Source organism: Apus apus, chromosome 2, assembly GCF_020740795.1.
Source record: "Apus apus isolate bApuApu2 chromosome 2, bApuApu2.pri.cur, whole genome shotgun sequence".
Classification (NCBI taxonomy): Eukaryota; Metazoa; Chordata; class Aves; order Apodiformes; family Apodidae; genus Apus; species Apus apus.
Genome location: NC_067283.1, coordinates 113,251,228 through 113,278,487, shown reverse-complemented (window position 1 = coordinate 113,278,487; position 27,260 = coordinate 113,251,228). Strand labels below are relative to the sequence as shown.

Sequence of the window (27,260 nt, the reverse complement as noted above, 5' to 3'; positions counted from 1 at the left end):
AAGACCTAAGCAAGGCATGTTGTGCAGCCACAGCACGTTGCTCCCTTTCATGCTCAACAGCCCTGTGACACAAGCTGGCTCTTTGTAGAAGAGGGTACCTATCACAGAAAGCCAAACCATTAAGTACACGTTTCTTTTTAACCTGCAGAGAGAGTTAAGGACAGAGCAAGCACAAACATTCAGTCCCCAGGTATTTTCTCTATAGGGATAGATAGCTCCATTACACATTATATTCTGCCCTCCTTTGAAAACAACAAAGCCTTTTGAATTTCTACAACAAAGTGTTACTGAGCTTTATAAAGTCCAGACAAATCAAAAGAAATCGACTTATGCTCTGCTGCTCAGGATTAGCTCTTAAATGAACACGATGCTCCAATTTCATCAATGAAGATAAAAACCAGCTAAATAACCTGAGCATTTCAGACTGTATTAGCGACAGCTGGATAGAACTTAATTGCAAGACAGAATGCCTAGGGATTTCTAATTTAAAATTTCCTAGAATTAAAAGAAAAAAAAAAAGCAAAAGCTTTACTGCACATTTATTCTGAAAGTTCAGTTCTAGAATCAGCTCAGAGGTAAGTCTCCTGTTTCTAATAGAAGCTTGATTTTGTAAAAGAATGAAAGGATGCTGGTTGGTAAGGTAGTGCAAAGTACTTGAGACAGACAGATGGAGATGAAAGAACTTGGTAGACTTAATGACTTTGCTATTGAGCACCACAATGACTTCACAGTCACTTACTGCAAGCGTGGAATAATTCCGGATGCATCGCTCAGAGGCACTGTATAACCCAAGCAGTTCAGATTCTGTTCTGCATCCTATCTTCTATTAAAATGGTTACATAAAACTCATGTACATGTTCTGAGAAAGCACAAATGTTTATGCAAATATTCTGAGCTCTTTTCACTGACCACTGAGGGAACTGCATTGTATTCAGCACCATAAGTATCACCCATTACCAACTCCTTTTCAAGCTTACTGTTGATGCTCAAAAAGAAGTGCAAAGTCCTACACCCCAGAACAGGCTGGTGTCCACATTTCCTGAAAGCACTGTGGCAGAAAAGGACTTAGGAGTCCTGGTGGACACCAATCTGAGCATGAGCAACCAAAGCACTATCACAGCAAAGAAGGCCATCAGTCTCCTGGGCTGCACTGGGAAGAGCACAGCCAGCAGGTTGAGGGAGCCGATCCTCCCCCTCTACTCAGCCCTGATGAGGCATATCTGGAGCGCTGGGCTCAGTTTGGTGGTCCCCACTGCAAGAGAGACATGGGTGTAATGGAGAGAGTTCAACAAAAGGGGCATAAAGATGAATGAGGGATTGGAGCACCTCACATGAGGAAAGGCTGAGAGAGCAGTGACTGTTCATCCTGGAGAAGAGAAGCTTTGGGGGTTCTTATCCATACCCAACGGGAGAGTGCACAGGAGATGGAAACAAGCTGTTTTCAGTGGTCCCCAGTCAAAGGACAAGAGGCAGCAGACACAAATTAAATACAAGAAATTCCATTTAAATGTAAGAAAAAAACTTCACTCTGAATGTGACCAAATACTGGAACAAGCTGTGGGGTCTCCATCCCTGGAGATAATAAAAACCTGATTGGATACAATCCTGGGCAACCAGTTCCAGTGACCCCCTGATGTGAGCAGAGATTTAGAAGATCTCAACGTGCCTTCCCACCTCCACCATTCTCTGAGAAATTCTGTCACAGCATGCTCTGATTTTAGGTTAAAAAAGGCTCAAATTACAATTTTTTGTAAACAGTATCACAGCTACTTTAATTAGCACCTGGATAACTTTTTGTACCTGCCCATATAACATTAGCAGAAATGGTAAAAATAAATTCACAGTTAAAAGACAAACTATTTTGTTCTTGTACTGAGAGAAGTCAGATGAACCCGTTTTGAAATGCATTACAGTTTTTAATCTGTGATGCTCCAGAAACGATTCCTAGGCAATACCTCATAATTAAATATATCCCCCTCAGTTTCAACTTCACTATTCTTTCTGCTAAAGACATAAGTTTTACAAACAGATGTAAACTGCAATTTTAACAGTGGATGTTGGCACTGTGCAGGTTATGGGTACAACAAAGCCTGTCTGGAAATTCCAGGTCACTTCTTCATCCCAATTGCAGTCTTGCAGACAAGAAATCTATTTAATTTTTAGAGAGAAATCTTCCTCAAAGCTATGTGAGTAATTAGTACGCTGTTAAATATTTATGTAAAATTCCAAGAGAACACGTGCATGAGGATGGTTTGGAGAGCAATGGAAGCCCTGAGCAAGCATGAGACTTGCTGAGCCCACACAACCACTGCTTCAGTGGAATTTGGCAATCACTTGCAGTCTATCTTCAGCCAAATTAAAGGATTTCATAAAATGAATATTCCTGACCCATGCCACAGAAGAAAAAACAAACCCATCAAGAGGCCACAGAGCTAGTAATTCCTTCATGAGCTGAAGAAAAACCTCTCCATCCACTTAAAACAAATGAGTGAGAACAGTAGATGAACTAATAAGCACACACGCTTATTGTTGCAGCTACACTGGGATGCAAGAGACTGCTCAATTTAGTTAGGGATGCTTAATGGCATAAGTGATGACAAATGATTCTTAATGGGACTGAAATCACCTCAGACAAAATCTGACTTGACTTTCAGCATGCTGCAGTACATACGCCTAATTATTTTGTGGCACTAACTTTCCCTGGGTGGCAGGACCCCTCTGTCCCCTCAGCTCTCCATACCTCCACTGCTGCTGCCCACAGCACAGTCTGATGATCTCTGCATTGATCACCACTGTCAGAGGGCTGGCAAAGAGAAGTTTGTACAAAGATGAAGATAGGCTGAGGGACTTGGGACTATTCATCCTGGAGAAGAGAAGGCTCCAGGGAGACCTTATAGCAGCCTTCCAGTGCCTGAAGGGGCTACAAGAAAGCTGGGGAGGGGCTTTTCACCAGAGAGGGCAGTGACAGGACAAAGGGTAATGGTTTTAAACTGAAAGAGGAGAGATTTAGGTTAGATATCAGGATGAAATGCTTCACCATGAGGACAGTAAGGTACTGGAACAGGTTGCCCAGGGAGGTTGTGGAAGTCCCCTCCCTGGAGGTGTTTAAGGCCAGGCTGCATGAGGCTTGTGCAGCCTGGTCTAGTGTGAGGTGTCCCCGCACAGCAGGGAGGTTGGAACCCAATGATCTTTAAGGTCCCTTCCAGCCTTAAACATTCTATGATTCTATTAATCCAAGCAAGAATATTCAATAAAGTATACTTGCCAGATGAAAAAGCCTTGTTTACGGCATGGCTTTAATAGAAGGAGACTTGATAGCTGGGAACTAACCATAGCCTTTTCCCCCTCATAAATGAATATTTTTTTTTAGATTTAAAATAAGCAACACTTTATTGGTAACTATTAACTGTTCTCAGCTGAAACCCCTACTTTTTCTAGAAACATCTTTAACCATGCAATTTATCATCTTCAATGGAAGAAACCACTCTACACAGTCTTAAAAGAATACAATTTAAAACTTGAAATGCTCTTAAAAACCTGCATTTTCTAAAATTCAACTGTCTGCTTAGCTTCAAGGAGAAAACAGTCCCAACATGAAAAAACTGAAGAAATGCATATTGAAATGCAAAAGATCATGCAAAAATTTGAAAGAGACAAACATTCAAACCACACCCATTAAGAAAAAAATTAAGATAGCTGTTTTCACACCCGTTTTCCAAACACACCATCTTCCTTCTAGAGAAAAGGCTCTCTGGCTCTTGCACTGCCAGCAGCATCGCTCTGTGGCCTAAATTTTCAGGCATGGTGGGTTAAAAAAAATTAAACACTGCTTGTGCTGGCCGAGGGGGTGTGCCTCCATGAAGGCTGAGCCACTTTCCTCTTCACCTCCTGGGCCAGCACTGTCACTGCACATGTTGTTCCCGTCGGCTAGCACAAATCCTTGGCCTCGTATGAACCAGGCACAAAAGCATTTCCAGTTCGCTGCCCTGCGGCTCTTCCCATCTCCAGCTCTGCCACGTCGCTCTGGAGCACCACAGCACCAGAGGTTGCCATGATACCAATGCCCTGCCATGTGGTGGAAAAGGTGGCGTGTTTTGGTGGAAAGCAAAATAATAAAAACCCCAAAAAAACCCAAAAAACACAGCATTACAAGGAATTCTCTAGTTTCCCAAGAGCCCTAATGGTATCACTAACTGCTAAAATAAAGACTGGTTTTATTGAGTATTTTTATCCCTCAAAATCAATTTACAGCACATCTGTCACAGTCGGATATTCCATTTCCCTAAAGAAAATCTGTATTTTCCTTATGCAATTGGTTCTTTGATTGTATATAAAGCATTCATGCACAAACAGTTCATTCTGCCCTGGTTATTTTCCCTGTCATAGCATGAGTATTTTTAGCCCTCATGTGATCCTCCAGTATTTTCCAGCTCTGCTTTAGTCATCCTGCTCTCACTGAATATTTCAAATTAAAACGCCTAACAGCCTTCAGGTCTAAGAACCTCTTGCATTTTTAGCTTGCATGTAAATAATTAATTTTATTAAGCTGTCTTTTACCTGTGTGTTTTTGACACCCCACACACATGCACAAAGCAGCACTCCACGGACTTGCTCTGACATACAGGAATACTTACATAAAACACTAAGCTAAAAATCCTGACAATCTGATCACTAGTTTCAATTTGACCAGATGGAGCTTTTTCTGCTATTTTCCACAGGAAGCATTAGAACTGGCACAAACAACAGTGCCCTAATATTTTAATCCCTTACCATGATGTTGACTCTACATCTGTAGGCTGTTCACTTCTGCATTAAAGAAGAGGGAAGGCTGCAGGAGATGGAAGGGTGGCTCAGGGCTGGCAGATGGTGCTGTATCTAAAAGCAGCTGTGGTGCTGTTGCCTGGGATCCTGCAGCAGTAGACTGTGATGCTGGCTCCACTCCTCAAGGGATGACGACAAGCTCGTTCCCCCAGCAGGGAGGCTGCGTTTACCTGGCAAATCCTTGCTGCTCCTACTCTTTCTAGAAAGCAGCTTTTACTCATGTTACCAAAGCCATCCACCCGCTGCACTGCCATCGGTGCAGCAACAAATCAGCTCTGCCTCTCCAGGAAGGGAGGAGGGAATGTGAGGGTGGCACAGCAGATTAGTTGTAGGCACCTATTTGTGCTTCCACTTCCAAGCTGCATTATCCTTGACCTGCAGTGACTCAGTCGGATCACCTTTGGAAGATGTAGGGCCATGGCTGGTGGCCTGCTCTCCAGGTAACACAAAACCCGGTTCATTTTCAGATTTCCCAAGGTTTGTTGTGGTTTTAAAAACATTTTTTTAAATGAAATAAAGACCACACTCCATATTTACAGTGGTATAGGTACTGAATGCAGCTACCTGATACCATGGGTCTTCTCAAGCTTTAATGTCAGATTAAAACATCAAAAACTATTCTAACTAGTTCCATTCTGCTTTTGGGCAGGCACTCAGGGCAGTCCCTAGGGAACTGACAACTCTCTTGTTAATTGAAAGACATACCTTAGTCTACCTCTGAAAATCCAGTGTTAGAACAGAATGTTATAAAGCAATTATGAATAATTAAAGAAATTGGCACCTTCTAAATCTCTGAAAACCGAAATTCCGGCAAAGGGCACTGGAAGAGTTTTTCATGGAATCATCTGAAACGCATATAGAATTACTAGGAAATAAACACATTACTCATTTAGAAATTTATATATTTGATCACCTTAGAAACAGACGTATTTCAAAGTCTAAAAAAAAAGACAGTTTGAATGTGTCCCCACGTGTCTCCTTACTCCTGACACTAAACAATAGATGCACACATTTAGATATGGCTACTGCACACTGTTTAAAAAGTTTTGGATTATGTTTAAAGATCTTCTGGGTTATTTTCTCTCACTACTGTTTCCTCTGCTTCACTAATGAACTGAACTGAATGAAATGAACTGAAACAAGGCAGTACAAAGATTTCAAAACTTCAGTGTTAATGTAGAGCAAATCACACCAATAAAAAGTGACTTAAAAAAAGAAAATGTACAAAAAAGTGGCAAGCTACTGTGGCAAACCGCTACAGATGCTGGCAAATGTGTGCTGCATTGGTGTAAGAGGTTATTTCATCCAGCAGCCCACAATGTTTACTGCTCCCACAACAAAGTCACTGGAAGCTGTGCCCAGAACCTCAGCCATTTCACCGAGGACCCAGGAAAGTAGAATAATACAACAATTAACATAAAAGTCACAGCAGTTTATGCCACCTAATGTACTTCCTCATGGGCATGTATTCCCTCTTTGAGTTGCCATCATCACAGAAGACAAAGCTTCATATGGGGTGGGGAATTCTTAACCTGCTGCAGGAGAACTCATGAGGCTCTCTCTTTTTTTTGCCCTTTTCATATAAATGGCAATTTTTATTTTTTTTTTCTCACAGGCCATATTATGGTTCCTGTAACAACTGTAATGAACACTCCTTCATTTCCAGCACAAGACAGAGGCACAGAAGCACATCTTCCATGGTGATTTCCCAACTTGCTGTGGACTTGCTTCCACATCATCCCCATTTACTCCCGAATGGCAGGAGGTGAGGCACACGCAAGCTTGGAGATGCATACAGCACTCCTCCCAGACTGTCCTCTTTTGGCAGGCACTCAGTAAGGGATCCCATCCTTCCAAGCAACCAGGCTACATAACACGGTGAGGCACAAAGGCACAATACATCAGCAAAATGAAAATGTGGTCATGCAGAAATTGAAAATAAATCTGTGAATGACTGACACCTAACTGAAATAGTTTTGTTCTAAAAGCCAAGCAGTGATAAAAGCTAGAAATCTCACTTCACCTAGCATCATGTGTTGCCTATAACCCCGCTCCTCAGCTCAACAGAAATGAAATTATCCTCCTGCCTGTCACGCTTTGGACAATGCCTAAGTTAATAATTAAGGAAAGCTTTTTCTACGAAAAAGCTAACTCTCACAGCCACATGATCCTACCAAAACTCATCACACTATATCTCAATTGTCCTATTTCAGACAAGGGCTGGGAAGGCACAGAACATGTTCCTCATAGAACCAGCAGCACAATACGAGATCCCTGCATTATCCTCTGTATAAACTGGCTGGTTTCAATACAGTAGCTATTCTATTTAGGATTGTCACCTCTACAGCTTAAATTTGAACGACAGATTTGTGACTTGGTAAAAAGAGATAATTTGCAAGAGAAATTAACAAGCATGGTAAAGTCTGTATTTAATAAAAGTGCCTTCTCCAGTTTCGCAGCTGGACAACATTGTGACATGAGCACTTGGGTTTTTGTTTTCAAAGGGAGTGCGAGACATCACATAGGAAATTACAGTGTATCAGCCCCTGAAATTCAAAGCTTCAGACACAAGATGGTGCAAAACAAAGATGTAAACAAGCTTTAGAAGCCCAGGGCAGCACTGGCCTGCTATTAGGTGCTTGATTTCCTGGAAGCACTAATGAGCTGAAGGCAGCTGGCCAAGTATGCCCCACTTTGACGTCAAAAGTGATCAGAGCAGATCACTGAAATCTGGGTATGTTTCCAGAGTGCAAGCCAGCCTAAAGCTGAGGGTGCCTCATACCTTCATCTTCCCTTTGCCAGCACTGCTGTGTATCTGAGCCGATGAGAAGATAGGTCACAGATTTAAGCCAACTGACAATCAGTATTTGAGGAATGGGTTAGCATGAATAAGGTAAGCTGAGGACAAACCAATAAAGGAATGAAATACATATATGTTTATGTATGCAAAAAACTCTATGGGTAAAGGCAATCAACCCCACTAACACTTGTTTGATAATTATTTTTTTTTTTAAATGTTAGTTGCTCTCCTGTTCACTTAACTTTCAGCTATCCAAAATGGCATCTGCTTTATGACCAATCATGCCCATATTACATAAACACTGAAGGCTTAGTCCCTTGGTGGGTTCCATAAACACTGCTATGGTTTAACCTCAGCAGGCTGCTCAGCTCCCCACAGTCACTTGATCACTGTCCCATGGTGGGATGGGGAAGAGAATCAGAAGGGCAAAACTGAAAAAATTCACAGGCTGAGGTAAAGACAGTTTGATATGTAAAGTAAAAGCCATGCAAGCAGGCAAAGCAAAGTAAGGAATTCCTTCCCTACTTCCAATGGTTACTTAGGAAGACAAATGCCATCACTCTGTGTGTCGTCCCCCTATCCCCCCACTTTCTCCTTCTTCCCCCAAGCTTTTATTGCTAAGTATGATGTCATATGATCTGGGATATCCCTTTAGTCAGTTGGAGTCAGCTGTTCCAGCTGTGTCCTCTCCAAATTACTTGTGCACCCCCAGCCTGTTCACTGGCAAGGCAGCATGAGAAACAGAAAAGGCTTTGACACCGTATAAGCACTGATCAGCAATACCTGAAACATCCATGTCTTATCAACATTGTTTTGGTCAAAAATCCAAAACATAGCACCATAAAATCTCCTACGAAGACAGTTAATTCTATCCTAGCAAAACCTAGTACAAACACAAAATAAAAATTTAGAAGACAGAGGTATCTTTGAGAAAGAGCAATAGTTGTATGTTGTTCAGTTAAGACAACTAGCATACCTGAACACTAAGGACATATAAAAACACAAATCAATTAATTTTTTCCTTCTGGTCAGCCCTTCAGATTTGCAAGCGTTTCACTCACCTTAAAAAATTAAAAAGAAATCAGCCTGTGCTGGCAGTTTCCTGTAAGGGTGGAGGTGAGAGAGGAACACACCTCACTTACTGTTCTTGAATAAACTTACACATACCGCATTCAGCAACAAGGTTAAATGCCTTTGTCTTCACCATCAAGACATTACTAGAATCCACATCATTTACATCAAAGGTTCAGTGGAGAAGACCCTATGTTTGATAGGGTTGGCCCAACCTACAGCACACCACAAGAATTTATCTTCTGCTGTTTCAGATGCTAAACCTATGACAAGGCAAAAAGAAAGATCCATCCACACAGGAAAACAACTTTTAACTGGTATCTCTGTAAAAGGGATCACAGTTTATAATTGCCTTCAGAGACAGAAATTAAATTATTTAAGACTCAAAATACCTGCAGTTGGAGAGTTTGCATGGTGAGACTTTTTGGGCAGGTTGAAGATCTGTTCGCCAGGATCTGGTGGGGGAAGAGCATCTTGACCTTGTCGAGCTTCCACAGGATCATACTCCTTCCCATCATAGTTAGCATCAAAGAACTTCTTAAACCACTGAATGAAATCCAAGTTGTCTTGGAAGCGCCCTTTGACCAGTTTTTCCACAGGAATTACCTGAAAGTTAGAATAAAGGCTTCCGATAATATATCATTGCCATTTCTAAATATAAAAATTAGGTATACACATTTATTTGAAAAAAATCTACTAACTATATCAGCATATATTCCTCTGACATTTTTTTTCTTCCTAAAAATAAAAGAAATTATGGTGGATTTGGAAGTGCTCTGAATAAGGAATAAAACAAAAATAAAACAAAGACCCAGCCTTTGAAGTGGCTATTCAGTGGGTGTATGTAAGCCTTTATAACTCCTTTTCCACTGAGGTATCCCTTTCTTACTGTGGTGACAGCCATGATGAATGTAGCTGTTCTGGGAGTAACACTATATTCAACTAACTAGGGATTTCTGTTTTTAATGGACATGCTACACTTGAGCATACTAAAAATGAACTATTCTTCAAAAGGTCCAGACGGGAGTTTCTTGCTCTCTGTCCTACTGTTTGAACTACAAGAAACCCAGCAGCTTTTCCAAGACATGCTGAAGTTCAAACCAACATATTTTGGCAGTACATGTTCATCATATGAACTCACCCTGAGGTTTTAACCTTGTAATTTTTTTCCATTCCATATATAGCTATACATAGGACAGTTTGTGGACATGCAGAAGTTGACTAAAATATCTATAAACTTTGAGTAAAACAAAAGAAATGCTGTGAGGATGTCTCCATATCCTGCACATTTTTCACAGAAATGAAACCTCCAAAAGGTGTCTTGGGCCAGTCCTACAGTGCTCAAGCTTCCCAACCACTGTGGGCAGACAGGGACTACAGCTACAGAGGGAGGGTTGCTCTGCCTTTCTTAATTAATGCAGTTGATTAAAGAGCAAAGTTAAATAGATCTTAATGCCTCCTGAATGCATTCCATTTTCAGCTGGAAAAAGAGTACCTATAATAGTTGCAATTTTCATTTCTTCTTCAAGGTTAAGCCAACTGTACATCAAATTATAAGACTAGGATATTCCTACAAGGATTAATGTAGGATTTCGCACGTCCTTTCAGGTTGTTCCAATTTTATCTTAATTCTGCATTGAGGAAATATAGCAAGTTTGCTCCCTACAGAAAAATTGACAATGTAAACTTTATTAGGCTTTCCAATGTTTTCAAATAAGTCACACTGTAAATAAAAGCTTCTGCAACATTTCAGGAGATAATGAGGGTTTTCCAGTGCTTTATAGAATTCTTACGGGACTCTCTATTAAGACTTTAAATTTCAGAATAAGGCAACACTAGAAGCCAGAGCAGAACCTTAAATGGGTATATAGGTAGTGCATCTGTGTAAAACTGAAAGTACGACAGCATAACTTTCACTATTCATTTTTATCAACATAGTAATTTATACTGGTCAGTCTGTCAAACTCTCACATTGAAGCATAAACCACTAATTTATGGCTGAACAAGCCATTTTCTAAGAGACTTTAATTCTTAACTTCACAAGAACATACTTGCTGTCCAACCTATCGAATCACTGGATAAGTTATTCCAGCTCTTGAATACTTTAAATACCTTAAATCCCAGTTTGGACAAGAAACATGGAATACTTGCAAGAACAGCATATTCCCAAGTTATTTTGTTGGAAATTCAGGTCACCAATAATTTTACCTATCTAAAATTAAGGTTCACTGAAGGTAAGGAATTTTCAACACATGGTATTTTATCAAAAGGATCTCTGATATTAAGATATAACAAATTAAGCTGCACAACTCTTCAGCAGACACACAGACTCAGTTTTCACTTTGTACCTAAACAGGGCATGCCAAATTTCTTCCTTCATGCCTAGATACTCTTTTCAGATGATGAAAGGCCACGAAGGACATCTTCACTCCAGTTCTAAGTTGAAAAGCTGAAAAAAGGGACTTAAGTATTTTGAAGAATTTTCTTTCTTACTTATTCATTTTACCCAGTTTGTAAAACTTTTAAAACTTGCAGTGATTGAAATACAAATACAGAACGCCTACCTTATCCACATTCATTCTTTTAAACGATGCCTGCAGAAGCTTGAAGTTGTGAATGTACTCATGCTCCAGCTTTGCTTGAAACTTTACTTTCTTCAAACTAATGCACCCTGGGAACAACATGTCCATGAACTGGCAGTAAGCTGCTCCTATAACAAGAGAATGCACTGACATTAATCCGGATGCACCCAGCTAAGACCAAATGGTGTTTAATGTCATTAGAAGAAAGCATGAGCAGAAAGCTATCATGCTGAATATGTCCCTGCTGTAATTCCACCTCACACTATGCACCCAAGATCTACTTGTCTAATGTACACTGAATGTGGCATACTAATGTGTTTTTTTTTCCATTCAACCTTACTGCACAACACACTATTGTGTGGCATCTGAAGAACCACCACGACTAACGCAAATGAAACTTTTTCTATTTAAAATTGATGTTCTTGGAGTCCCTATACACAGTAGGACTGTCCATACAGTCAAACTGGAAATCTCTTAACAAGCTCCCTCAATCCTCACAGCCCCCTGAATTCAATCAAGCCAAGATCACCTTTATTCTGGCACTTGTAGCTGAATGCTAATCAAGTCTGAATAATTCAAGATTATATCAAACCATTATTAAAAAAAAAATAAAAATAAAAATAAAAATTGTAAAGCTCCAGTTTTTTTTCAACAGACTAGCCAGTTCCCACCCTACTAAAACAAACATCCTTACTGATTTTCATCTCCTGAGAAAAGCATTTAAATAAGCAGACTTTTGCTTAGTCCACCCATAGATTTCAGAAGCTGGGCTGCCTGCTGTAGTTCTCAGTAAAAAAAAAAAAATAAAAAAAATTCAACTTTGGGGGCTATTTGAACTTATATAGTAGTAGGTAGGGGTGTGTGTGCCTGAGTGGGTGTATAACTAATCCAGCACAGAGTGGCAAGTATATGGAAACACTTCTGAACAGCCTATGGAGTATAGCTAATAGAGAAAGCCTTCTCTGGTATGCAGGGAACTTCCTCCTACAACATAATCATGTCACTGTCATTTGCAAAATAAATTTTTACTGTTGACACACTCAACATTAAGCATGAAAATGTTTCAGAAAATCTGAGGAAAGCCAATTTCAGTTTTTCTTCTTTGAGAGAAAAAGCATTCTTTCTGCAGAATGCTTTATACTCAGCAAGGTTCAGTGACACCCGTTTCTGGAGCAGGGAGGGCTGTGGAGCATCCAGTCCCTGTGCTGCAGCAGACAGGGCAGGGAAGTGATTGCCTGATTACTCCTGACAACTTTGATTTCACTTCCACAAAAAGGACCTTTGTGCACTTAGTGCAGACCAGTTTTGACAAGTAAGTGTCCAGATCTCACCTCACAGTTCAGCCCAGTATCAACACCACCACTTTCTATCAAAAAATAACTCTGCTGAGTGCTCAGACAGAAACCAAATTAACAAAGCGGACACCTGGCTTGCCTGGTTTTACAGGAGAGGCAACAATAACTTGAAGACATTTCTCTCCATGGCTATACATGTGTTTTGACAGGACCAACTTTATGCATGAGACAATTCTCATTCTCTGTATCCACTCAACCATCATATGAAGGCTTACAGAGCTCATAAATTCCCAAAAAGAGAAGCAGAGTTTAAGAATGAAGTACAAAAATTTTCCCAAAATACTGACAGGAGTTTTGTTAAGGAAGGGACTTACCAAGGTCAAGCTTTAGTGCTAAAAAACCCACTGACATTTTAAAAAAAAAAAACAATCCACAAAAAATTCTCTTCACATTGCCTACCTTTGTGGGGGAAAACTGCTATTAAAAAATCTGATTTTCCAAGGACACCTTGTGCTGAGCTGTTTGCAATGGTTTTAATATGATTATGAATCAAAGTAAAGTATTCCCTAAAGGAAAAGGAGCCTTCCAGCAAGTTACAAACATCAGATAACAAATTTGCATCTTCTTATAGAAAGCTGTATCAACACAATTAGTTATTCAAAACTCATCCAGAGAACTGGTAAATACGTGGCAACAGAAAAATGACATCACAATTAAAAGCATGGATATACAGATAATGAATGGCTTCACTACACTTATTACTATTTAACTTCATGCAAAAGGATTATTATGCAATCATTTCATGTTGTAAATTGAATTTGTTCCCAACTCTGTCCTTTCATCCTCCCCATATCCCAATTATAAGCTTTACTCTGATATCTAAGTAATTGCCTGGAGGCCTTGAAAATGCACTGTGCAACCTTTCATCTAGATCCTTTTAGAAAACTAGAAACCCAAAGGGTTCACATGAGATTTTCTCCTTCTGCTGGTAATGCAAATTCCTTCTGCGTGCCTTTAGATAGAGTCTTACTGAGTTTAAGACTCCAGTTACGGTATTTCCTTGTGTTTTCTTCCCATCATGCTAGCAGTTGTTTCTGTGCTTTTGCCAGCCAGGAGGTGGTCCTGTGTCTGCACAGCACCAGAGGGCAGAAAACACTGGACTGCGTCCACATGACAGCACGAACCTGGTCTCTGACACAACATCGAAGCTGGCTGCTGGGCTGTTTCCCCAACAGGAGGATTTTATTACATTAGCAAACACAACTCATTAAAACTCTGCCTCCTAAAGTACAGAGGCGACACACAAACACAGACTGAACTAAACACAATAAACTGCAGAGCGGAAACTCTTCCTGACTCCCAGAAAGCAGAGACCTGCCTATCACAGCAAGAAGAGAAAGTAAAAATATCATTACAGTCATCTGGGACTACCTGATTTTGGACATGGAGGTTATGTACATATTTAATATTGTATAGGTACTTATTTATAATTTTAAATGTTACCCCCTAAAGCTTGTAGCTGTCGCATTGCATTTGAATGCTAAATGTCAGTGCAGCAGAATGGGGAAGGTACTTTCTGCACTGCCCATGGCGGAGATTTCCTGGATGCAGCAGAAAGAGCAGCCCTACTTTAAGTGCTGCAAGATTACAATGCTTTTACCTCACAGCCACAGTGTAGAGACACGTGGTCCTCTGCATACCAGACAGCACTTTAGACCTATTCAATTTACTATACAACTGATCCTTCAACATGGATGCATCGGAAAGGAACATTTTTAAGTTAATCTAAAGATTAAATAATTAAAGATTAAATAAGTAGAAATAATGACATCATGGTTTGTGTCATATCTTCTGCATATTTTACATGAACAAAAGGATTGTCATACCACTATATTTTATTGAAGGATAAAAAATTCCATACATTTTCAGCAAAGCTGAAAACCTCCCCTCCCCCCAAAAAAACCCCAACAAAAAAACAATAGAAAACCAAACAACTATACAGAGGAATTGAAAACATACTACCTACCCAGAATGGCTCTTACTACAGCTGGTAGCACTGCAATAGAGGGATCAATGTTAAAAACCTCTCATCCTGTATTAGCTAACAAGCAATTTAAAATCACTGGCTAGAAGTCCTTTTGTGTTTTTGATCTAAAATATTGATGCAGCCATTAGTTCCAGAAGATACTCACAGGTCAGGCTCCAAAAACAACCTGCAAACACAGCTGTGCTGATTACAGCCCCAGCAGTCACTACGTTTGGCCCAATTAGTGGGCAGGAAGAATCCAGCAGTATCATGGAGTTTAGGCTCCCTGTGCCAGGCTCAGGGCAGGCAGCTGCCAGAGGAGGGGAAGGGATGATGGGACAGAATGAAGACACAAAGAAAGAAACAGAGAATTGAAGAGATGCTTGTTTAAAGCTATTACAAATGAAGGGCTTTGCCACATGCAGTGGTAAAGCTGGAAGCTTCTACCAAATCTATAAAATCACAACATTTTTACAGCATTTTCAGAGTTGTAGATAAACTTATACTACTTCCCACTGCAGTAAGAAATACTGAACTCATTCTAGCTTTCATCCTGTACTTTTCTTTCCCTGCTTCTATGTTCCCTTCCAAGACTGTCCCTACTGACTTAGTTTGCTCTGAAGCACATGCACTCTGCACCGTTAGATTTTCAGTTTGCTTTTTTTCCTGTTCCATCTGGAGGCTGAGTCCACAAATGCTAACAAGTACTTTCTTGATAATCAAAAATACTTCTGCATCTGACTATTTAAAGAGTAAGAAAATTAAAGGAGGTAACAACGAAGACAAGAGAGTCCTGTTTACTCTAAGTTTTTACTGCTCAGTAAACTTCCTAGATTTCAGCTGGAGAGCAAGATTAGATCCTTGGGGTTTTGTAGCATTTTTGTTTATAAACATATAAAGGAAAAGGAAAATAATATTTTCAAATGAACGTCTTTAAATATACTATGGTTAGTATACTAATAAAGTATTTAGTAGCAATGTAAGCTCTGATATTGCCAAGTTAGTATTTGTCCCCTATAGTAGGAATCAGGTCGATCCTTCACATCAAATGTCAGAAGACTCTGTCCCTCTCTGCTCACCCCTGCATCCCTGCAGTGTGTGGGAGCAAGATCCTAGAAAGTCACATAAAACCACACCAGACAACATGGGAACACAGAAATGCTCATGAAAAAATAGGGCCTGTCTGTGTGGGGAGCTGTTTTATTTTAATTCTGGTGTCCAAGCCACAGCAAAAGGAGCTAAGCACTAGACTAGAAATTTGGCATAAATGCTTAGTAAGGTTTTTGTCTAAAACGGCAAGCAATTCAATTTTAAACCTTTTAACCAGGCCTCAATTTGATTTTCACATATTCAATTTTTGAAAAATCCCATTTGGGAAAAAGGCTGACTGTTACTTTTTTCTGTAATTACACTTTTTTGTTTGTTTGCTTGCTTTAAGGAAATGTTTTTCACATATTCTAAAAACATACATCCAGTCACACTTCACACAAATTCTTTCAAATTATTCATTCCCTCCAAAGCTGCAACAACCTGACCACACATTTGGAAAATACGGGATGATTTGTATGCATTATTAATCATCAGTACTTCAGTTCACAAGAGCAATGGTTGCTAACACAGATGGGAAACTGCACACACCCGGGATTTTTGTTGCTGGGACAACAAAAACAACAAAAAAAAGGAGCATGCAATGAGCATGTTAGTTTTGATAAGAAAGGGGAAAAAAACCACAATAGCCAACTAGCAGTTTACAGTACAGCAGCACTTGGGGCCTGCCTTTTACCTCGGGTAACCTGATGATCTTTAAGGTCCCTTCCAGCCTTGGCCACTCTATGATTCTATGCATCTAACTGATCACTGCTTCAGTCCTGTGCCACACAGATGGGGCATTTGTATGACATAATTCAGAATATCTGCTGATAATTTTAAATAATGACTGTGGGAGGGAAGTTTCTCCTGTGTTAACTTGTATTCTCTTTTTCTTAAATAACGAAATCATTAAGCTGCTCATAAATTATACATAGCAGAGTTTTGGATACTTAATTTTTAGCCATAATTTATTTTGGATTTCATTAACTTTAAAATGGCAAAATCAGAATAATTTCAGAAAAAACAATTACCATTTTATTTAAAATAGCTGCGTAATTCAGCACGCCTAAAAAAAATAGCACGCAAAAATCTAAAAAGCTCTTTCAAAAGCAGGGAGATCAAGCAACTGACGACAAGTGAGTGCTATAAGTAATTAAATAATATTTTTTAAAAAGTAAAAACCTTGTGTAAGTTCTATTCCTCCTGAATTCTTAACAAAAGGCAATTAGGAAAAAAAAGTATTATTGGCTGAAAAATCTCATGATACTGCTTTGCAAGCTTCCTCAGAAAATTCTGGAAACTATCTTAAAGCCAATCATTAACATCCATTGTATCCCTCCAATCCTAAACATCATATGGAAGATATTAGAGAGGCATTGCCACTAAGCATCCTCTGTGTTGCATGACCTCAGGACAACATGCCAGTTCCTTCAAACATGGCTTGATTACAGAGTGCAAAATGGGATCAAGCCATGTTTTAATCATGTTTCCAAGCTGCTTTACAGACTCAATCTTTGCAAGGCTGCAAACTGGAAAGAAAACCAACCCAAAACCACCACAGAAAACAAGCTGGCACCAAATGCTCCGACAGAGCCCTATAGTGTAGACTTTAGGAACACACATGTAGGAAGTCATGGGTTAATGTAGGCACTGAACAAAATACACCTTCTGAGACAGGAAAAAACAAACCCTCTGCAGCTAAGCCACAGAATACACCCCATTTGCACTTATGTGTGCACAAATGACATGCAGAAGAAAAAGCCCTTCTCACCATCTCTCTGCCTGGCCAGTACCCTGCTTCTCCAGTCACCTCAGCCCTGCCCAGAAAGATCTCTGCCGTGTGCAGAAGAGCTGGGGAGGCAGCATGCTTGGCACGCCGCTTCCCACTGCCACCCAGGATGGTCCCAAGGCCAGCAGGTGCCACAGGCACTATGGCTGCCTGGCAAACACACGCTGTCAGGCCTAGGGAATGGTGACCAGCCCCACCACACAGAGCCCAGCACACAGTTGCTGGAAGTGGAGCACCTTGGACTCCCTCCGCAAGGCAGAGAGGGTTCTGCACCCTGCACGGCACCAGTCACAAGGATCAACAGCCCACAGAGGCTGTGATGGAGCTCCTCCCCAAATCCTGAGCTGGTGAGGCAACACAAAGTTAAAGACCAACATCTACCCTATCATCACACTTCCTAAAATTCTGTCTGCACGCTCTCAGATTCAGCGTTTACCAATGACCTTCCTTTGAGATTAGGGTGGTGGAGATCAAACAAAATTTATCTATAAAGGGACTATATATCTTCACAGGAGAAAAGCAAGCTGAGATATGGTGCTCTACAGCAGTCACCACAAGAAAAATGCCCTGTGGCAACACCCAGGGCTTGTGCAGAGAAAGCATGACAGTCTAAAATTTGAAAATGCTAAGCCAGGTACTCTTTTTATAATATGGTCATGTACTAAAAGCAAGGAAAAAAAAAAAGACAACACCCCCCCACACACATTTAATCCTTGTTCCTTGCACACAAATCCTGAAAGACAGAAGGTCTCTACGCACTGAAGGGCAGACAATTTGAAAGTTTATAATTCTACTGAGAATTTTCAAATGCAGAAAGAGGGGGAAGGAAAGATTCAGTATATTCTTAATCTCAAAGGAACACCCAAGCATGGCTAAGGCAGAAATTTTACCTCAATTCAAACTATATTTTCCTTCCTACATACATTTACCATTTTTGTCTTCCTTGCTCATACTTTCTATAGCTCGCACACTTTGTACTGTTTATTTTTAATTCATACGCAAGCCCTCTACAGTCTCCTGCCTGACTCTTATTTTGAATATACTCTCATGTAGCAGCTACTCATGAAAAGCCCTGTAACACATTCACTTGGTATTCCCTATAGATGAAAAACAGCCTTAGTAAAGAAAATTCAGTTATAAGCTGTTTAGTAAGAATTCTTCTTAAGAAGCCACTGTGTATTCATTACAAAAATAGCCTGACTCCTAAGAAACAAGTAGTGTCAATTCATTTGAAACTCCTATTCTGCCAGCCTATGGGTGTTGCACATGGGATTCTGCTACATTAAATCCAGTCAGTTGTTCTCTGTTATTTTCCATTCATGTATCAAATTAAACGCTCTCAAGTCTAATGCACTTTGACTTCAGTTAAAACCATGAGTTATAAATTTCGTATTCAGGTTAACAACCTTGCGGGAGGTCAAACATAGAGACCAAAAACTGACAAAAGGACAGTCACCTAAAGCAAAGAGAATTGTATTGCTTTGAGATGCTCAGTGAGATTTTCCTTCTTGAGTTGTCAAAACTAAATTACCAGAGGAGCTGCAGACTAAATTTAGACTCTCCAGGGCTGCATCCATCCATAACCTGGACTTTTTGGCACATCACTACTACAGCAGGCATTCAGAAAGCTCAGGGGACACTGCACTTTGCTCGGCCTAGTTAGCAGAGACAAAAACACATGTAAGACTCCCAAAGAATACAAATACTTTATGACTAAGCCAGCCTCTTCCTTTGCTGCTCCTCATCCTAGCAGCTCTGTTCCTGCAACTGGCGACTGGGGAATAGACTGGTATTGCTACCACACACGTATTATCAAAGCTGCTTCTCCTTGGCAATGAGAAAAGGAAGGTCTGATTGCTCTTTCTGTCTTTATTACAAACTGTCACATTAAGATTTAGGTATGCTCTGAATAAAGCCTTTAGTGAAGGCAGAATGCCACATTATTCCTTCTTGCTTAAGCTCAGAATGTAAAAAATTATCGCCAAGTTGGTTCCAAAAGGTAGTCACTCACAAGGTCTCTCAGAGAGATGCTGAATATGAGTGTACGCCACATCTTTGTAGCTCTTGCCTCCTAAAAGTAACACCTTTTGAGTTTTTCATTCTGAATTAACATTCTTCATTCCCTCCCCCACTTTTTTTGGCCTCGCACGTAGCTTTTTCTGGCCTTTCAACTGCTCCTTATTAAGAAAAATTAACAAAAACGGAATGGTCATATACAAGCATGACAAATCTTTATGGTTTTTTCTTAAAAAAAAAAAAAAAAGAAACAAAAGAAGAAAATAAAATGTCCATACAATTTTACAGTAGGTTATAAAAATTCAGTTACAATGGCTCTGCAGCTCCCTGGTAATGCTGTGAAATGCTTCATAGTTGTAAAGAGTTTCCCACATATTCCTTCTCTTTGAAGTTCTGGAGAAATGCTCATATTTTATGGAAACTAACATTAAGCTGCATGAAAGCTGCCAGTTCTTCAAGGGACATCTGCCAAAGGAATGCCAGAATGAAGGAGTTAGACTGGCTGCTCTCTAGCTACGGTCAGCACCATGCCTGCTGGTGCTTTGCCTCTTAGTTGGCAGCTCATGTCATCCTACTGTTCCCCTAGCTTCCAACCTGTAAACTGCACTAAAAGTACACTAAATAAACTATATGTACATTAAATAAACTTCTCTGAGTTTGCATGGTAAACTATATTAAATACAGAAAGATTCCCAAAGATTCTTGTCCACCTGTCTTCCATCCCTACATGTGCATGACTTGCACATGAGAAACAGACTATGCAGTCTCAAAGGGAAAGGACTGAGCGTGTAAGACTGCTATGCTCTAGTGTCTGCAATAATCTAGCAGAGTTTAGATTCATCAGTTCAGAGAGTAAAGTCCTCAGGATGACAGGAAGGACCATGCTACAAGGCTGCTGCTTCAGCTAAGCAACTATGAAAGTCCCTTCTGGGATTGTAATGAACATAAGTGCAAAAATGTTTAAGTATCAAGCTGGACTATCAAACCAAACGGGACACTTCAAGTTTACAGCTTTGACCTGTTAAGAGATTAATGTAAAAGTATCAGGTAAAAACAGCAATCAATACAATCCAGGAAGTTCTAAAGCAAGAAATGGTTTAATTTTACACAAGATGGAGTGAGAGCTCTAATGAGACAACCCTTTTTCAGTTTTTCCCTTGTGGTGTGTCCCAAAATCTTCACTGGAGGTCACAGAAGAAGTTGCATAAGAAGCTGTGCAATGAAGTGGGACAGTGGGTTTGTGACAATTCCTGTGCTTTTCTCCTGCTTGCCCAACCCAGGTGAAGTCTCTCTATCTCATATTCTTAAATATCTTTAACTCATTGTAATCTGCATAATAAACATTTTCTTAGATCACCTTTCCCTATTTTGGGAAAGACTTTTGGGGAGGCTGTTCGTTTGGTTTTTTTCTTTGTTTTGTTTTTGCAAGCCCATACATATTTAACTTCATGCAGAATTCACTTCAAAAGCTTCCTTTCAGCTGTTTATGGGCATATAAATAGCTATGCAGGAACAAGTCAGTAACTGGTCTCATACGCTTCCTGTTTCAAACAATGGCAAACATTGGGTATTTTGGGATGAATATGCCCATGTTCTCATTATCTTTCTATCTCCTTGTGTGTGTGCATGTGTATATCTATATCTAATCTATTCAGATATAGCTATACCCATATTTATACACATCTCCACACACATCCCTCTCTGAGTATTTTCTTTATGTATAATTACTCAACAGAAAATACATAAGCTAACTTCCGGACATGTAAAAGAAAAACAGGTAAATATAACGTTTCAATTGCAAGTTTAATAACTCTTAAAAAGGTTACTTCCCATGTTCTGTCTCTTTTGTTATTTGGTTTCTATCAGTTGCTTACATGCACTTTAACCTACACTTTTTCAACTTCAATTGTATAGTTACTGTGTGAGGCTGCAAGCACGAAAGCCTGCTTCTGCAGCTGAGACTTGTTTTTTAAAGTTTTGTGGAGTAGGCTCTGAGGCTACCATCTCGGAGGGTTCTCTCTACCTTTCAGGGAACATCATTGAGACAGAAAATTTAGCAGGACAGGTAAGCAAATTCAAATACGTGAATATAAGACCCCATTTATGCACTTCAGCTGGACCAGTAAACAGCTGAAATGTGGTAATGTGTTTCAGTTCAAGGTACTTAGAGCATTGTCTCCTTAAATGAGATAGTCCCAGCGTGTCAGTTGTCTGAAAGCAGTGATCTGAAGTTAGATCCCTTCCAACACAAACATCTTAAAATTTAAAAATCACAGTAGGAAATCATAAGGAATCACTCCCCAGGGGCACCTGTAGTCTCAGTGAAACATCTGCATTTGTCTGTGTCATTTCTAGTCATCTAGTTATAGATCCTGTAGTGTAACATGTATCTCATAGTTGTCACTCTGATTAACAAAATTGTCCAAAATATTCAAACATTACCCTTTTTTTCAGGGCTCATTACCAAATTTACTTAAAACAAGAGTTCACCTACATGTAAAGAGAAACAGGCAGATTTTCTTGACAAACTTCTAAAACCCTCAGAGCAGCTAAAGGCTCACTTCCTCAAAGCCATGTTTTCCTTCACAGTCACAGCTGTGCTCTTTTCCTGCAGACATCAGCAGGGATTTGAGGACCCTTACCAGGAAGGAAAAGGTGCTGGAGAATTTTGTTCACCCAGGGCATTGGTTTTCTATTTGTCTCTTTTTCAGCTATACCCACTCTCCATTTGAAAAGATACCACCTCGGTAGCTTTAAAACACAAAAGCTTATCATTGTATTCTTTTCTTGCTTAGCCAACCTTTTTATTACTCCCACGTATCCTCTGCTACATTTGTCCCATTCACCTTTGCATTTATTATGCCTTCTCAAGGCACCTTATCTTCCCAAGATTAAAATGAATGCAAAAATAATTACTTTGCACATACATTAGTCCCTTTTCTCAGAGTAACTGCTTTATGTCAAAGTTAAAAGTTATCTATTTTCAACAAATCAGACTTTTAAAGTGGTTTTAAAATAAACATTTGTAGAGCATACCATGCTTTCTTACCTGAACAGAGTTGTTCGACTTTTGTGTAGTTTAAAGCTAATATATCATTAACCCATGCAATGATGTCATGTCTGCTCATAGTCTCTTGGGTTATAGAGGTAGAGTACACGTTGACCGCCATTCCCCAACTAGGAAAAAAAAAGGACAGAAAACATTTTTTACATTTTAGTAATTGTTTTCTGTATACAATGAATTTACATTTCTTGATTAAAAAAAATAAACAAAAACAAACAAACAAAACCCCTGCATCACTGCACAATCTTATTTATTGAGAAAGGAGGCTTAATTTTTATGCTTTGATGATACATCACCTGCTCAATGTCCTCTTGGAATCTATGAACATATTTCTCTGGCTGTCATTGAAAACTTGAAGAACAGACAAACTGGCAGTGTTCTGCTTAATGTTAATGAGGTATGAAAAAAAGAATCAGACACAGCCTAAAGATAGACAGGACCAGAGATTTGGATTTTGTGCACAAATAAAGTGATTTGACATCTATCCATCAGTTTTTTTGTCACTGCAGGATGATCAGATTGCCTAAAACAGCGTTTAACTTTCAGAAAACTTCTGAAAGATGTAGCTACTCTACTTATTTAAATACTGATTTCTTACCGGGACAGGGGCCTTTTGGACCATTAATTCAGTTCCTAACAATCACGGAGTGAATACCAGATAATGTTTTTATCCATTTACCAACCTCTATCCTAAAAGTAACTGAGCCTTGCGCTCGCAACCGTCTGGCTGGAAAGCTGCTGTGGAGCTTGATTCTTCTAAATCATTAGGAATACTTCCTCTCAGCTTAAAGCCATTTGTTCTTCTGCCAACATTATCCTCCAGCTCTAATGGCTTTTTCTTCCCCAGAGCTGATTTCATAATGAGTTAGGGACAGCACTCAAGAGTCTGTCTCAGAGCCCAGGTAGGCTAGATTAAACAAATCAATCCTTTGAGTCTCTCAGAAATTCAGACCTTCGCTTACTGGTCATGCCAGAAGTGCTTCTTGTACACAGCCAAACAGTTCCAGACTCTGTTCACATAATGTTTCAACGACAACTCTGGAAAATGGCACTCTGTGCTGAAAATCTTTGTAGCCACACTATCTTAAACAGATCTTTCTAGTTAACTAGGGTCCTTCCCTACAAGTAGGTCTAATTCATAGTACCTTTTATCAGCAGTCACCAAGTGCACAGACTGGAAATGCATACTACTTTATTTTATTCCCTATTATTCTATACTAGCCACCTCTTTCTGCTGCTGACATTGCCAAGACAAAAGATGAGCACATTCAAATTTACCTCATGAACAGTTTCAAAAGAGCAGAGCCAAGGTAATTTATTAAAAGAGTAAATAATGTTCCCAAGACTAGTGGACTTCAGGAAGTCAACTAGTAACAATTGGTAGTATGACGTATCAGAAATCATAAAATAGTCAACAAATTTGGGCTGTTTTTCTTGGAAAGGGTTTGGTGGGGACTACACACCTTTGTCTCTAGTGACACCTTGTAGCTAACACTTCACTGGTTAGGTTTGGTGGCCATCCTGATACCTCAGCCTTGGACCTCAACCTTCTCCTTCAGTGAAAGAGAGCAGGATGCCTCTTCGGGATCTACTGTCTGCATGGACTATTTCCATTGGTAATTTGCAAAAATGTAACTGTTTGAGACTTGACAGACAATTCTGCAGGGAACACAAAACCCACAGGTTTACTCCACCCATTTCTTAGGTGTGCTGCAGCAACCCAGATAAAAAGCGTAAAGAACCCACCCAGCATGAAACTAGACACACTTTTCTCTCTTGTTCTATAACACAAGTCTTACTAGGAGCAGCTGAGGGAACTGGGGTTGTTTGGTCTGGAGGAAAAGAGACCTTATTACTTTGTAAAACTACCTGAAAGGAGGCTGAAGTAAGGTGGGGGTTGGTCTCTTCTCCCAAGTTAGAAATAACTAAACAAGAGGAACTGGCTTTATGTTGTGTCAGGGGAGGTTTAGATTAGATATTAGGAAAAATTTCTTCACTGAAAAGGTTATCAGGCATTGGAACAGGCTGCCCAAGGAAGTGGCAGAGTCACCATCCCTGGAGGTGTTTAAAAGATGTGTAGATATGGTGCCTAGGGACACAGTTTAGTGGGGGACTTTGCAGTTTTGGGTTAACGGTTTTGACCTGATGATCTTCAAGGTCTTTTCTAACCAAAACAATTCTATGATTCTGCAATTGTGTAATTACGTACAGCAGGAAATGTAACATAGAAAAAAGACATAGCATAGACAGAGTTCACTATAGAGGTCAATTTGTACAAAACAAACTTCACAAACACAGAAGATGGTTCAAATTGTCCCCATCTACTGACATTAAGAACCAAAATATTACATCCCAAAATTTGCCTGATGAGAAGGAAAAAAAAAATTTACAAAAGAAGAAAATACAGACCAGCGACAGAAAGTAGGCTCAAAAAATTCATGCTCCAATAGTCAGGCTACTACTGCCAGCAATTAATTCAGAACCAGGCCGCCCCTCTACCTGCTTCTGTACGGGCACCTCTGAAGCAGGGAAGAAATCAGCCTGTCCTCAGTCTGCTCAGTTCTCCCTGCAGGCCCCCCGACAGCCCAGCTAATTGTAGGAACACAGCACTGTATTCACTGTAACAGTTAGCAAAGGTCGCTTTCTTGGCACACAGTAAGTGCTTGGATTGAACCGAGCGCTAGGAACAAAGTTTTAGAAACAGGGAGTGCCCTTTAACTCTTGAAACCGCACCGCAACGGCTAACCATGAAAGCTGAGCTTCCACATCAGGATGGAAGGGACTAAGCACAAAGGCAAACAGCACCTTTGTTACTGACAGCATCTGAAATTTAAGCCGTCACTGTTATGGTTTTTACTGTATTATTCCTAGCCTTTTTATATAGATAATGAGAAATGAACAGAAAGATATGACCACTGTCACTGTCAGTATTGTTTGTAAGACAGTTTGAGTAACAGCTTAATAATTACTTTAGTATTTACTTAAGATTCAGAATCGAGTTTAATATCAAACCAAGAGAACAATATGGACAAGTCCACTCACTTCTGAAGATATTTAGATGTTAACACTTGAAATAAAGTTACTCTGATTTACAATTGCCACTACTTCATACAAATGTTAATTGTCCTCTTGAGGCCAGGTAGAACTCATAACAACCATCAGCTACCAGTAGTGAAAGCAGCAAGTCTACTTGGATGAAAATATCAAGAAAATCCACACACAGGAAGCAGAAACTCCATCATCATCCTTTTCCAAAAGCAACTGCAAAGACAAATATCTATCCTTGTGCAAGCAATGGGAGAGCAACTGACCTCCTTTACCGCAGTGCATGGGATGGAGAACTCTGCTTCAGGAAACAGCGAGTAAATGAATAACCTTGAGTTTTACAATGATACCATGAAGGATATCTGTAATATAACTTACAATGTGTCTACAAATGAATTATAGTCTATGGGTCAAATGAAAGTTCAGGCTATGTGTTAGAAACAATAGCTTCAGTCATACACAGATAAGCATGAGGTGTATGAATAGAATTTAAACTTTAAACTAAAAATTAATCCATTTCTGTTAAAAAAAAAATAATAATAACACCACACCATGGCCATTTATTTTCAGTGACTTGTTAACATATATCTAAATCTTCCACAGCCTCTTCTCTGGAAAGAGTTCACCATATCTTTGCATCTCTTGAAAAAGTTCACCATGTCTTTGGCTCCTTCTGGCCCCCACCCTCCTAATAGGTTTTAAATAAACTCAGCTGGGAAAGGTTTCCTTTACAGTAAGGATGTTCTAACTTGGTGCTCAGATACACACATATCCTGTTTGCCACACAGACAGATCTTGGCTAGGGGGCTGCAGGGGGCAGGGGAATATATATGAAATAAGAACAGCCAGGTGTAGGTAGTAGAGCCACCATGGTCGGCAACAGACAAGAGCCCCTAAGCTCATCATACACAGCTGGGCCCAGGTTTTCTTGAAGACTCTGTTCCCCGTGTGCTGAATTGCTTTGAAAAATGTGATGAACTTTCAAGACATTATTAATAAACATCTGCAAGATGACGCAAGAAAACAGCTGGACAGGTGTAGACTCACAAGCTGTACTCTGTAAACAGCCAAATAGATAAAAAGTTATTTGTATGTCCTAATACACTACTTTTCCCCAATAACGTTATTTACATTTTTTACTTTCTCTTGTTTAGGCTGAAAGCTCTCAAGCATAAGGCCTCGATGAGGCTTATACAAGCCAGAAAATCAGCATCTACCTCACCAAGATCTTTAAGCTTCCACTTTCCATACAGATGCCTGGCAATTCAACGGCAACTGAAAACAAACTGAAGACAGGACATCACATCCCCCATTTCAGAGGATGCAGGTGGAGATTCAAAATCTCTGGCTGTTATAGTACTGAATAACCACAAAGGGCTCTGCCTGGTTTTACTTGTAAGAAACTGAAATTCAAATCCCCTATGGACGCGAACAAGCCATAGGAGAGTCCAGACAATAAAAAAAAATCCTCCCACATGCACGGCTAAGCACCACAGACCTGAGCTCAGAGGATTAGTTTGGTGCTGAAAATCATGTATATGCTGAAGCAGTTTCCCCAGTCAGTAATACATTGGCTGAGCATGGCTGATGGTAAACATGACACACAAAGGAGTATTAAATTTTTTAAGACATTACATGCAGCACTGAACCTTCAGGCATTTT

At 39.9% G+C, this 27,260-nt stretch overlaps 1 protein-coding gene across 3 annotated transcripts in view; it reads right to left on the bottom strand.

Moving 5' to 3' along the window:
- Window positions 1-27,260, bottom strand: part of MAPRE2 (microtubule associated protein RP/EB family member 2) — a 100,151-nt gene that overhangs the window by 15,668 nt on the left and 57,223 nt on the right. For 2 of the 3 annotated variants that reach the window (XM_051609816.1, XM_051609815.1), the window contains 3 exons: window positions 22,539-22,666; window positions 11,257-11,402; window positions 9,085-9,298 (listed from right to left, as the gene is read on the bottom strand). In XM_051609816.1, the coding sequence (XP_051465776.1) occupies window positions 9,085-9,298; window positions 11,257-11,402; window positions 22,539-22,659 (481 nt within the window). In that variant the 5' untranslated portion in view covers window positions 22,660-22,666. The remainder of the gene's footprint in view (window positions 1-9,084; window positions 9,299-11,256; window positions 11,403-22,538; window positions 22,667-27,260) is intronic. The other variant, XM_051609818.1, reaches the window with a different exon arrangement.